This window comes from Borostomias antarcticus, assembly GCF_949987555.1.
Source record: "Borostomias antarcticus genome assembly, chromosome: 21".
Lineage (NCBI taxonomy): Eukaryota > Metazoa > Chordata > Actinopteri > Stomiiformes > Stomiidae > Borostomias > Borostomias antarcticus.
Window position 1 is genome coordinate 15,589,960 of NC_140254.1, and position 14,785 is coordinate 15,604,744.

A 14,785-nucleotide genomic window follows, 5' to 3' on the forward strand; every position below is an offset into this window, starting at 1 on the left:
GAAAATGTAGGCTATACGTATTCTGGATTATACCTATATACATTTACAGTAGACCTACAGAAACTACCTTGATTGGCCGATGAGTTAAGTCTATAGCTAAAAAATAATAGCACCGAATAATTATATTTTGTATGACATTGTTTTCGGAATGTGAATGAGAGATAGGACAATTTTCTGAAAATGTGAGCTAATTAGTTAGGCTAAATTGATTAGGCGTACCGATCATTATAAAGGATATAGAGTTCTAACCATTAGTCAACTAGTTAGGGCGGTGCTTTGTCCTCAGTGGTCCAGAGGCCGGGTCAGCAGCCGCATTCTGGATGCGCTGCTCAGAGCAGGAGCGTCACGAGCTAGAAACGGTCGAGGGAGAGAAAGAGCGCAGGCGCTGTTGCCAGAGCATCCTTGAGAGGCCACAGAATCACAACAAGCATTTCGTACCGAGGACAGTATTCGACGTTCATCGCTTTATCGCCGGTTGATCATATTGTCCCAGAGAAACAAAGTGGAGGGACAAATATCATTCATGGAAATAAAATAGAACCCCGTGTTTTATTTTAATTTTTTGTATATTTTTTATTAGATTTCTTCTGACAACGCAGACATTTGAACCTTAATATGGCTGAAATAACCAATTTGAAGCCAACATATGGTAAGGACCATAACATTATAATATATTTTCATCAATGTTATATTACAAAAATAAGCTATATAGGCTACATATACAGAAAAACACGTTATTGGAAAGCCTGCAATGCCTGCATATAGCCTATCCTAGCCCACAAAGGTGGGGCTATAAAGACTGGGTACAATTCAGTTAAATTCACCTTATTTATTACAACCTTCGTGGTATATTTGATTCATTTGAGTTAGAGTTCCTATTTCACAAGGCTTATTAGGGTAGACCAATCTAATTGTGACCCTGTGAGGCTATCCCAACCGAGATGGTTGTTATAAGCCTATCGAAAACAGCTTTGAACTAAAGTGTGGATAGGTGTTTGAGGTGCTTCAACCATTAGGCCTACCAGAAAAAAAATGTCTTGCAAATTGTTGAAATATTGTTGAATAGTCTGTCTGAAAATGTCTAATCATGCGTAGCCGTCTCAAATTCACTCATGCTGTGTCCGATTTCTTTCCCTTTCAATAGAATGTAGGGTATAGTGAGTGAGGTAGCCCAGTGACTTGATAAAATGACAGTTCACTTACTCACACCTTAGACAATGACTGTATTTAATGACGACTCAGTCCTATATTGGACTCGGCCTGTGCTGATACATTCATGACTCCGCGCTGCGCTTGTGGGTTGGAGCAGATGACGTTATGTCTATTCAGAGGGCTGGGATCAGCTGTAGTGTAGGCTACCCCTGTTATTTTGATGAACATCGAAACCATTTAATCGATAGCCTACGTTTAGGCAGAGGCGAGTTGTCATAACCTCCTACGATATAAACCTCATATCCTGCACCCGACGGCCTACGTGCGCTATTGGTCTCGCTCGTCCGTAATTCGCTCCACTACACATTGATGGGTGTGTTTCTAGTGGTATGCTACGTTATTCCCTTCAGAGTAATGATTGAAATTATAGCAGTGTGTGGTGTTGACCAACGGGAATGACATAACAAGGATAAATGAGAAAGAATGATCAACATTGACTGCTACAACTGTCATTCTCAACACCCTTTATATTCTTATCAATGAGTCTGCTGCTTACTGTATATAGCAGCATATATGTATACAATATTATATATATATATATATATATATATATATATATAGAGAGAGAGAGAGAGAGAGAGAGAGGGAGAGAGAGAGAGAGAGAGAAGCAGACAGACAGAGACAGGTGGGCAGGGGCGTCACCAGGAATCTTGGGTCCTATTAAAAAGATATTCCTCTTATAATATTGATCAGCGGCAGCTGTTTTCCTCCCCTTAACGACAGCCCTGCATGTGGCAGTGGCACAGAGTGTGTCCTCTTGGAGTGACTACTACTGTAGCTCTCACATGAGGTTATGATCATATAGGACTAGCTTATCCATGTATCCATGACATTATAGCACCTGCAGCTATCCTCTGGTCATTTACAGACTAAAGATGCTAAGAACATGAATATTTATTCCTTGAATAACTGAGACACATGGTCAGAGGAGATGGTGGGGATGAGGTGCAGTGGCGGCCGCATGTGTGAGTCAGTCTGTGATGGAGACCAGCGGGTATTTTGAGATCCTCATGGGCGTGGGTGGAGGACTGGCACACAGAAATACTCATAGAGAAATGACTCGGTGAATAAAAGGACAAAACTTGAGCTAAGCGTAGTGCTTCAAGGGCAGCCTTGCATTTACCATTTTAGATAAATTGTCCTCTGGTGACTCAATCAAATGAAGATGTTGCAGTGATGGACTGGATGTGGAGCCTGAGAGACCCATAATGACAGGGACATTATAAGGAGATAAACCACACCCATTCTGTGCACATATATATAATACATTCTTATTCAATATGTAATTACAATATACAATTACTATTTAAATGCACATTGTAATGGGATGTAAATTAAAGTGTTACCCATATGGCTTTGATAAAAAGCTCTGCCTGTCGAGAGTATGTGATGGTGTTTGTCCTAGTTTGTCCTCTCTCTCTATCATGTCATCCCTCTACTACCCCTCTCTCTCCTGCTCCCCTCCTCTCATTCATATGAATCAGACAATAGAATCATCCCTCTACTACCCCTCTCTCTCCTGCTCCCCTCCTCTCATTCATATGAATCAGACAATAGAATCATCCCTCTACTACCCCTCTCTCTCCTGCTCCCCTCCTCTCATTCATATGAATCAGACAATAGAATCATCCCTCTACTACCCCTGTCTCTCCTGCTCCTCTCCTCTCATTCATATGAATCAGACAATACTGTAGAATCATTGCCTGTGATTAACAATGTACTGCAGTCTATTAATCATGCTCATACACTCGCTCTGTGGGATTGCGTGGAAGCACATGCGCGCGCACTCATACACACACACACACACACACACACACACACACAAATTATTCATAACTCAATTAGGAAGGTTTAACCCAAGAAAGGGGGCAACCAAGTGGGCACGCTATGAACTACAGTACACAGACCCTGACATTTATCACTGTTTCCCTCTTTCTCTATCCCTATTTTCACAATGTCTTTCTCTGTTTAAAGGCACATCTATACAGTCAAAGTCAATAGCATATGTTCATACAAGCATATGAAGCACACAGTGCTTTACAGAATAAGAAAAGATAAATAACATAGTTTATTAGTAAATGGTATTTTTTTATAAAGAAAACGAAACAGGACGGATAATATAGGAAAAACGTATAGTGGGATTCAAACAATTTGAGGTTCTGTGCATAGAGGGGAAGGTTCTTCTGTGCATAGAGGGGAGGGTTCTTCTGTGCATAGAGGGGAGGGTTCTTCTGTGCATAGAGGGGAGGGTTCTTCTGTGCATAGAGGGGAGGGTTCTTCTGTGCATAGAGGGGAGGGTTCTTCTGTGCATAGAGGGGAGGGTTCTTCTGTACATAGAGGGAAGGGTTCTTCCCTACAGCAATCGACCTCATCAACAGACCCCCACTGACTCTAGGATCATATTGTATTTTCCTCCTTGCTACTGTATTGTGCACTGTCCTGGCTTGTCCTGGCACCTTATTTATTTGTTGTCTATTTATTGTTCGGCACCAATAGTCCAAAGCAAATTTCGCGTATGTGTGAAAATCTACCTGGCCAAAATAAATCTGATTCTGATTTACTGCCGTGCAGGATGTGAAGAACCATCTCTGGTTTCAGCTTCATACATACCGTAGCACAAATCTGGTCTTTGCTTGTTATATTTCATAGTAAATGTAGTCAACCTGCATGCTATGCACAAACAAGTATAGTCAGTATAGATAAGGTATACATCAATTGTGTCATATTATTTGGCTTTTATCAGAGCAATTATCAGACTTTCTCAAAAGTGCTAGTTTTGTCAACGTTTTGATCTGAACCATTGTATATGATCATAAGTAACCACAAAACAGGGCTAAACATGCATTTTCCCTTTACTGCTCTTTTAAGGATTTTATCCATTATGATATACAGTAATGACATTTACTGTATATTCAACGGCAATTTAGACTATAACAGAATTCATGTTTTACTTTTTAGAATGAGCCTTGCTTTCATACTGTATGTTTTACCTACTTTGTAATGAGTCTAGGAAATGGTTATCTGACGACAGTGGTGTGTATTTGTGTGCATGTGTGTGTGTGTGCATGTGTGTGTGTGTGTGTGTGTGTGTGTGTGTGTGTGTGTGTGTGTGTGTGCATGTGCATGTGTGTGCATGTGTGTGTGCATGTGTGTGTGTGTGTGTGTGTTTATGTCTGGGTCCTTCAGTATCGGCTGGTTAAAGGCTCCTTGTGTTGAGATTGTAGAACACATCCTGTTCTCAGGCTGTTGTGGAGGCTTCCTGGATGAACCAATCAGCTCCAATCTCACACTGGTTGTCCCCATGGTGGCCCCCGGTTCCCAAGGGAACAAGCAAACACCATGGCAGGGGCCACACTGCCCAGAAAGACCTCCAGAGAGGGAGGGAATGGAGAGAGAGAGAGAGAGAGAGAGAGGGAGAGAGAGAGAGAGAGAGAGTGAGACAGACAGAGAGAGAGAGCTAAAGCTAGACACAGGGAAGAAAGACAAGAGAAGAACAGATACAAAGACTGATTTTAGAGGAAGTGACAGGGACAGAGAGGAAGAACTGGGGGAGAGAGCAAGAAAGGTGAAGGGGACTCAAGGACTGCAGGAAGAGGAGGCGAGAGAAGAACTGAGGAACATTCTGACCCGTGGATAGTAACATGCAGTAGAGTAGAGAGAGAGAAGAACTGAGGAACATTCTGACCCGTGGATAGTAACATGCAGTAGAGGACAGAGAAAAGACCTTGGGGGACACAGAATAGTTTCATTGGAGGAAAACAGACAGATACTTTGTTTGTGTTGCTATTATGGAAACCATCCGCCACAGTTACAAAACAGACATGCTTTAACCATTACCAGTGATACAGAGTATCCATAGCTTGGCCTATAGGTGGACATTGTACTGCTGGTGCACCTAAAATGGCTGCCTTCCACTGTTAGGCAGGCACTAGGGTGTAAAGGTTCTCATATGTGGGGCTTAAATGATTGCTAAAATGGCTTGTTGTTTTTCAGCTTTGAGCCTTGCTGGGGTGTAGGGTGAGCCAGACTGTCAGTTAGGTTAGTCTTTGGAATTATTACACTTCTCTGGTTGGTGAGAGGGTCCCCTCACGCAGGTTCTTTTGAGTGGGAGATATTCTAAGCCTGTGTGAGACAATACAAATGATCTACAGTATAACAAAGCCACACACTTACTCTGAGACACCAACGCGGAACATTCTGGAGAATATCAAGACTGTCAATACAGAGCAGAATATTTTGTTAAATTTCAAAACAGCATAGGCCTAATACCTATAAGCTCTGTTCTTCCCGTAAACCAAGTGAAGCTGTTTTCCACCTCAAAATGTTATTGTATCAAAAAAATAAGCAATGGAGCAATGTGATATAGCTATCCAAGACAGGAAATATAATATGATTTACTTAAGCAAAGTATCGAATAACTTGTATGAAATTACAAAAAACGTCCTCAGTAACAGGCTGCCTGGATAATTATATCCAACAGTGAAACCAACACTTAATATTGAACACAATGAAGCTTTGCCTGAAGTGGGTATGTGTAAATGTCATTCCAACTGTTTTTCAGTGACTACTTTTCACATGATCGATTCACAAAGCACAGTGTTCTCTGAGAAGTAAAGGACTCTTATGAACAGATGCTGCTTGTGTTTGTCGCAGGGTTTCTTGACATGTCTCTCTCTTTGGTCTCGGTTCTTTTTCCTCCATAATAACAAAATTCAACTTTCATGAAGAAACAGGGCTCAATTTACCTCAGACCAGGCTTATTTATAGAAACTATTCCTCAAACTCCCACACATATCACGTTTTTTTCTCTTTTTTTTTCTTTCTTTTTTTCTCTGGACCTCGAGGGGTCTTTATTTGGCCATGTGTGACACACACAAACACACGTGAGTGAGGGCGACACAGCACACACACACACACACACACACACACACACACACCCATCTTCAGTGGCCACTGGTGGAAATTGTTCCCTGCATTTCTCCCATCCAAGCTGTCCTTCTCCAGGGGCAGCCAGGAGCAGCGGGCAGCCATCGCTCATAGCGTTACAATGGTTATCCCAATGTTATGAATTAACTCCTTTGCTCGTGTGTTACTGTCAACAACGCACCAGTGTTTCGCTGTGGTCGTGGTGGTAACAAATTCAATTGACCATCCTGACCATCTTTAGCAGTGTTCTACAGTGTTCTACAGTGTTCTGTGCTGTATTGTGTTCTACATTGTGTTCTAAAGTGTCTTCTACAGTGTTCTACTGTGCGACGGTACCGCGGTACGACGGCGACACATTGGAGCGCTACTGACAGTATGTGTTATAAGCTAATTAATAACCTTATTGACTATACTTTATACCTCCCTCTCCAGAAGTGTCCCCGGTGCTGGCGGGCTTCCTAGGGGCCGGGGTCCTGGTGGTCTCCGTCGTAGTGGCCGTCTTCCTCTGGACCTGCTGCCAGAGGCGCTACCGCCAGCTGACGGGCGCCTACAAGCTCCAACCGGGGCCCTGCGACGCGCCCATAGATCCGCCTTACAAATTCATCCACATGCTCAAAGGCATCAGCATCTACCCCGAGACGCTAAGCAACAAGAAGATCGTCCGCGTGGGTCGACGCGCGGCGACCGTGAGAAACGGGACGCCCGGAGGGGACGAGTGGCATCACAGCGGGGAGCGGAGGAGAGGAGGAGGAGGAGGGAGGACGATGCTGGTCGACGCCGACCCCGAGACCGGCCTGCTCAACGGCACCGCCCACCTGCAGATGAGCCACCTGATGCCCCCTGCTGGCCAGCCCAGGTTAGAGCGGGCGCTGCCCATCCGCGCCGACTACTGCTGCCTGGAGAGCAGCTCCGGAGGTAACAGCAGCAGCAGCAGCTGCAATGCCAGCAAGACAGCCTCGCCTTTCACCCCGGGGTGCCAGGGCGAGAGCTCGCCGCCCGCCTCGATGGGCACCCTCAGCCTGGCGGTGGATTACAACTTCCCTAAGAAAGCGCTGGTGGTGACCATCGTCGGCGCCCAGGGGCTGCCCGCCGTGGATGAGCAGACGGGCAGCTCCGACCCCTACGTGAAGATGACCATCCTACCGGAGAAGAAGCACAGGGTCAAGGTGAGACGGGTTCCTCTCAAGCGGAACTCTACAGTTATAAGTGCTGCTATCAACTGAACTTTGCTGTTTATGGTTTAGGGTCAACTTTATGTAGCATCAACTCTATGGAACATGCAGAATTAAGTTTTTGAATAGAGCTGAACAAACAATTGCAACACAGAGACAAGAAAAGACTCATCTTTGTCTGCTTGTTAGAATGGGTCCAGACCAGGTGCGGAGGAAGTAGAGGGCTAGATGAATGATTTAGACGTAGAAGATATCTCGTTGATCATGACATGGTGAAAAGGGTCACAATTACGCATTTATCGAAAATGTACGCGTGAATGCCTACCTTGCAGACCCGTGTTTTGAGGAAGACCCTGGAGCCGGCGTTCGATGAAGCGTTCACCTTCTACGGAGTGGCCTACAGCGCCCTGCCCGAGCTCACGCTCCACTTCCTGGTGCTCAGCTTCGACCGCTTCGCGCGCGACGACGTCATCGGCGAGGTGGCCGTGCCGCTGGCGGGGGTGGACCCCGGGACGGGACGCGTCCACATCACCCAGCAGATCAGCAAGAGACACATCCAGGTGGGGGAGCAGGGGAAGGAGAGAGGGAGGGAGGGAGGGAGGGAGAGAGGGAGAGAGGGAGAGAGGGAGAGGGGGAGAGAGGGAGGGAGAGAGAGAGTGAGAGAGGGAAGGAGGGAGGCAGAGGGGGAGAGAGAGAGAGAGGGAGAGAACGAGAGAGAGAGGGAGGGAGGCAGAGGGGGAGAGAGAGAGGGAGGGAGAGAGAGAGAGGGAGGGAGAGAATGAGAGAGGAAGGGAGGGAGGCAGAGGGGAAGAGAGAGAGGGAGGGAGAGAACGTGAGAGGGAGGGAGGCAGAGGGGGAGAGAGGGAGGGAGGGAGAGAACGAGAGAGGGAGGGAGAGAGGCAGAGGGGGAGAGAGGGAGGGAGGGAGGGAGAGAGGGAGAGAGGGAAGGAAGGAGGCAGAGGGGGAGAGAGGGTGGGAGAGAGGGAGCGAGAGAGGGAAGGAGGGAGGCAGAGGGGGAGAGAGGCAGAGAGGGAGGGAGGAGGGAGACTGGGATGGAGGGAGGGAGAGAGGGAGGGAGGGAGAGAAGGAAGGAAGAATGAATAGTGGAAGGACGGCTGGGAGGGAAGGAAGGAGGGAGGCGGGAATGGAGGAGGGAGGTTGAGTAGAGGGATAAGACAGGGAGAATGAAAGAAATGAAGAAGGGGAGAGAGGAGATAGAACAAAAGAAAATGACTTTGAAAGGGGAAGAGAAGGGGAGAGAAGTGGGAGTTGAAAGTGGGTGAAGAGATGAGTAGGGAAGGAGAGACGCGGGGAAGGAGATGACGGAGGGAGAGAGGGAAAGCATGGGGTGAGATTAAAGTGTGGAGGTTAGTGGATGGGAACTTTGGCCCCATTTAGAGTCAGTAATACCTGAGCTATAGGCTAGCGGGACAAGAGACTACTGGACAGACAGAGAGAGAGAGAGAGAGGGAGGGAGGGAAGGAGGAATATGAAATGCTTCCTGCTCGGCTTTATGGGAATGAGTAGGAGACAGAATGAGAGCGGGTGAGGTTGTACAATATATTTGCTAAATAAATGTCTGCGGATATAATTATGAAAACTTATATCAGTAATACAGTAATAGCCTCTCCTGGCTTTTGGCTAGCAGATGCATTGTTTCAAGCAAATGCTCTCTCAGCTCACATGCAAAAACACATACAGTACACACATACAGTACACACACACACACACACACACAGACAAACACACACACACTCTCTCTCTCTCTCTGAGGCCTATCACTGAGGATGATCACCGTGTGTATTGATTAGAGGTCCATTATGACCATAAGGGCTTAGGAGAGGCCGGTGTTATCTCAGGCTGCAGGGCATTTACCCGAGTCAGCAGCGGAAACAAGACCTCATCCCTCCATCATTACTGCTTGAACCGCACACACAGAAGAGGGGATGACAGCTGGGGAGAGGGGAGGGGCACTTTTAATGCATGCTTTTAATGCATAGTTTTATTAGAGACATCCCCACTCCGAGATGTAAGGAGATAGGGAAATGGAGATACAGTAAAAACTGAGATATCCAGGGGGGGAGATGGGCCATGCATGCATGGTACTTATAGTTTATGGTTTATGCAGAAATCTTTAGTGAGAGAGCTGCACCTAGCACAACCCACACCCACACATTAGCCTTGCTCACAGTCTCATGTCTTCTGCAACCACTTAGGGCATCTGGAGCTCCGGGCTACCTAGGTATTGATAGTCAGAAACCGAGAGAGGTGGGGGGGGGGGGGGGGGGGGAGAGGGGGGGAGAGAGAGAGGGAGAGAGAGGGGGGGGAGAGAGAGAGAGAGGGGGGGGGATAAGAGAAAGAGCATAGCTAGCATATTACAGTGTGCACTGATGAGACCATATGGCTTTTATGACAAGCAATAAATAAAGCACCGGCATTTAGGAGCCCATGCAGGGACCCATTAGTAAGCATTCCTAGTATTGCCATATGCAAGCTACAACAATATAATACCTGTGTATCCTCCACTGTATGTACTGTATGTTCAGATAGATAAATGCACTATGTGATCTAATTTGCACACGCAGAGACACTATTTCACACCCCTTTACCCTCACCTAGATTTACATAATTACATTGCCTCTCATCTTTCTTTCTCAGTCTCCCTCTCTCTCTCTCTATCTCTAATATCCTCTCTCTCTTATCTCTCTCTCTTTCTCTCTAATATCCTTTCTCTCTATCTTCTCTCTCTCTGTTTCTCTCTCTAATATCCTCTCTCTCTCTAATATCTCTCTCTCTGTTTCTCTCTCTAATATCCTCTCTCTCTATCTTCTCTCTCTCTGTTTCTCTCTCTAATATCCTCTCTCTCTCTTATCTCTCTCTCTATTTTTCTCTAATATCCTCTCACTCTCTCTTATCTCTCTCTCTAATATCCTCTCACTCTCTCTTCTCTCTCTGTTTCTATCTCTAATATCCCCTCTCTCTCTCCCTCTCTCTCTATCTCCAGTATCTTCCATCTCTTCTCTCAAATTAAATTAACTCACTCTCCACAACCTGAAAGGGTTTAGGGGCAGGATGGACTCCATCTTCCAGATTTGAGGGATGAGGGACATCGGGGAGACTGGGGTGTTATTAGGTGGAGAGAAGACAGAAAGATGGAACCTCAAAAAAAAAGAAGCTGGTCAGCCTGTAAGTCCAGAGGCAGACAGCCATGAAACTTTTATCTGGAGGGAACATAAGCAGAGCGGCTTAAATTATTGACATGGGGGGCAGTAAAGACGTCACACTCATTATGACAGCAATAGCTCACACATGTAGTGGGGCCTCACCAAAGCTATTACCTGTTTAGAACATAAATGGGTATTTTTTCAGTGCGGTGACCAATGTACTGTACCAGTCCAACACTAGCATTAAATCATTGCAGAACTTGTGTTCAGCAATAGCTATCCAAAATGTCACATTGGTTTATAGTTATGGCGGCATTAGTTTTAATACTGTAAAGACTGTGCCTTGCAGCAAGACTATCCAGGTGACCTGGGTATAGTACAAGAAGGAGAGACACTAGGGAAGAGAGAGGGAGACCGGGTCAGTAGCAGCGCTGAACCTCTACAGCAATCAGGGGGATTTCTACTGGACACAGGGTGGCCTGCAGGAGACAGGGGGGCATCCCAGGCCCTGGTTAGAGTACAGGTATAGGCTGGTTCAGGAGACAGGGGGGCATCCCCAGGCCCTGGTTAGAGTACAGGTATAGGCTGGTTCAGGAGACAGGGGGGCGTCCCCAGGCCCTGGTTAGAGTACAGGTATAGGCTGGTTCAGGAGACAGGGGGGCATCCCCAGGCCCTGGTTAGAGTACAGGTATAGGCTGGTTCAGGAGACAGGGGGGCGTCCCCAGGCCCTGGTTAGAGTACAGGTATAGGCTGGTTCAGGAGACAGGGGGGCATCCCCAGGCCCTGGTTAGAGTACAGGTATAGGCTGGTTCGGGAGAGGCACTATAGAAGAGAGAGGCGGACAGGGTAAGTAGCATGCAGAGTCACATTAAACAACACACATCTTAATATACAAACAATGCACCATTGGCTATACAGTACATTATCATAGAATATACACTATCATACTCATGCAGCGTCATTGAGTTCTTCATCGACCAATCCAGGCCCTAAGGTCCCTAAACAACACACATCTTTATATACACACAATGCACTGTAGGATATACACAAAGAATATACACAAAGGATTCACTAGCAGGCTGAAGGCTGCCTCTCCGTGTCTCTTGGTCCTGGCTTTTGGAACTGTTAGGAGTTCAGTACCTGAGGACCTGAGGGATCTACTGGGCATGTATCTAACAAGCATGTCTGGAATGTGCATGACTATGGAGAGATTTATTGACTAGTAAAATAAATCTAAAGTCTATTCTAAAACTGACAGGTAACCAGTGCAGTCATTTTAAGACTGGTGTGATGTGTGCCCTCCCTCCAGTCTTAGTGAGGACTCGTGTTGCAGCATTCTGTATCATTTGTAGTTTAGAAATAGCTTTGTTTGGTAGACCAGACAGTAGAGCGTTACAGTAGTCCAGCCTGCTTGTGATGAAAGCATGCATTATTCTTTCAGTGTCAGTCTGAGAGAGAAACGGTTGCACCTTGGCAATGTTTCTTAAGTGATTAAAAGATGTCTTGTCATGATGTGGGTTTCAAAATTAAGATCTGAGTAGAGTTTTCATAGCAGGTTGTGGTCAATGGGGCAAGCTTGATCTAAGAGTTTTGGACAAGACAAGTTTATGGCCTAGGGGCTAGTGTATCAAAAGTGAATCAATGTATGTATGCTTCAAAGTGTATGGATTGATTGATAATTGATTTTTGATTGATTTAATTTATTGGACAACCTAAAACTAAAACACAGCCAGGCACGTGGTAGTGCACACATTAAAGTGAAAAACTGTCAACGGTGACATAATTCCATTGGCTCCTTCCAGCTGGCATGTAATACTGTATAAAGAAACACATTCGGTGCTCATTATCTACTTACTTATTCTCTCTAAGTAAATGTAGAGAATTCATAAACCGTCAAAATGAAGAATAATTTTGGCATCTCCAATTGCAGTGGTTTCAGAATATCACTGTATTCTGAATGAAAAGTAGAGTTCATTTCTTCTCACAAAACAGGATGTGTTTACCTGCAGCACTCTATTGCCGAGGGGAATAGATTTGTTCATGAGCTCCCTGATACTGACGCGCAGATACTCTGAGTAGTTCTCTCTTTGTTTTAAGTTCCCAGCGAAGCCTTTGGCTGCCTTCAACAGCATGTTGCCATAGTGACACCCAGAAGTAGTGTCTGAATCCATGAAAGAGCAGGGAAAGAGGGAGGGGCCAAAGGAGAGCAGAGATAGGAATAGCTGGAGGCCAATATTCGTTTTTCTTTCACTGATTTATGCTTGTATGTGTATTGCTAATGTAATGGATTTCAGAGAACCAGGGTTTAGAAAGATCACGCGCTCTAAGAAGACATTTAAAAGGGCCGTGCTTATCTACCAATGTAAGAAACATAGAATAAGTGGAGAGATGAGAAGTGGTCGAGGGCTGGCGCTGGGTCTGAGACTGCTGAAAACTAGACAGATGAAAAGTGGTCCAGGCTGGCACTGGGTCTGCTGCTGAAAACAACACATCATTTAGACTTTTTAAAGTTCCTCTTCTTGATTAATCAAGGGTCAGTGTTTCGCTATTTAGTGTTTCTAATACAAGCTATTGGACAGTTATCACTATGCAAAAACATCGCCTGATAGGGAGTTGTGTGGATTATTTGTGAAAATAAGGCCAATAGTTTGTTTTTTACATTAATCAGTGTTTTTTTACTAATCAGTTGTGTCAGATTTAATGTGACAATAGGAAATGTATGCTAGAAAGGTGTGTGTGTGTCAAAGTCAAAGTCAATTTTATATATATATATATATATATATAAATATATATATATATATACATACATATATGTGTGTGTGTGTGTGTGTGTGTGTGTGTGTGTGTACTGACTGTGTGTGCTTTCTGTCTGCAGTGTGTAAGCCGTGGTGAGCTCTTGGTGTCTCTGTCCTACCAACCTGTCACTCACAGGCTGAATGTGGTAGTACTCAAGGCCAAACACCTGCCAAAGATGGACATCTCAGGCCTGTCAGGCAGTGAGTATGACACACACACACACACACACACACATACACACACGCACGCACACACATACATACAGTACACGGACACACACATTGTGCCACACTGTGTCTTTTAAAACCTGAACCTGTGGCTGATCAGGAACCTGAGTACACATGGTAATGTGGCAGGTTTGTAGACTAGAAATGAAACTGGTAAAATCATTGGTAATTCAGATTTGGTCATTCACGTACAAAACGTATCATTTTAATATTTCCACACCACATGCACACTCCATAAAATGAACCCATGCAACACCTGTCTCCTGTCTGCCACAGACCCCTACGTGAAGGTGAATGTGTACTACGGCCGCAAGCGCATCGCCAAGAAGAAGACACACGTGAAGAAGTGCACACTCAACCCTGTCTTCAACGAGTCCTTCATCTACGAGGTGCCGGCTGAGCTCCTGGCCGACGTCTCGGTGGAGTTTCTGGTGGTCGACTTCGACCGCACCACTAAGAATGAGGTAGTGGGCCGCATGGTGCTGGGCGGCCAGAGCCCCATGCCCACGGGTGTCACCCACTGGCGGGAAGTCTGCGACAACCCTCGGCGGCAGATCGCCAAATGGCACAACCTGGGCGAGTATTAGGACTGGTCGAGTTCTGAAATTTAAAAATCTCTAAATCGTGTGGTTCCTGTTATCTGTCAAAACTGCACCTCATGCCTCAAAAGCCCTCTAGAAAATTTGGGGGGAAAATTCTCCCCCTCCTGAAAGAAAGAGAACCAAGCTGGAATGGACGTACAGATGTAAGTTTTAACTGAATCTCCACAATAATGAAACATTAATCAGTTTGAACTGCTCATCTCCACAATAATGAAACATTAATCACAATGTTTGGCAAAATTAACAGTGGAAACATTAGGAAATCTACGATGACAAAAAACTTGAATTGATTATTTTAAAAAATGATTATGTACACATATTAGAGTGTATACACAAAAAATATGTAAGACTGTTAGCAATGTTGATTGGGTGGAATTCTCAATGGGGCTGTGTTGGGGCCCAATCAGAGTTCACGTCAGAAAAGTCCATCACAGACACCCCCACCCCACCATTTAATTTGCCCATTCCAATCCACATTTCTCTATACTGGTGTAACTGTATAGTATACAGTTTAATACAGTTTATTATATTACGTGCATGCCTAAGAAAATGAAAACAAACTGCATCAAAGGACGAAGTTGGTAACAGATGGAAATTGGGAGCATAATTCATGTAATTAAGTTATTTTACCGTAAGTTCCTTTGTCTTTAATTTAATTAGAGGGAAAATTTGACATCGGGAAAAAT

General features: G+C 45.2%; 1 protein-coding gene across 1 annotated transcript; it reads left to right on the forward strand.

The window, feature by feature from the left end:
• Nucleotides 1-615: 615 nt before the first annotated feature.
• On the forward strand, nt 616-14,084 carry syt11a (synaptotagmin XIa; the record flags this gene model as incomplete). Its single annotated transcript, XM_084455604.1, has 5 exons — nt 616-649; nt 6,571-7,304; nt 7,643-7,870; nt 13,350-13,470; nt 13,774-14,084. The coding sequence occupies 5 exons, from the start codon at nt 616-618 to the stop codon at nt 14,082-14,084; spliced, it is 1,428 nt and encodes a 475-aa protein (XP_084311730.1).
• Nucleotides 14,085-14,785: the final 701 nt, after the last annotated feature.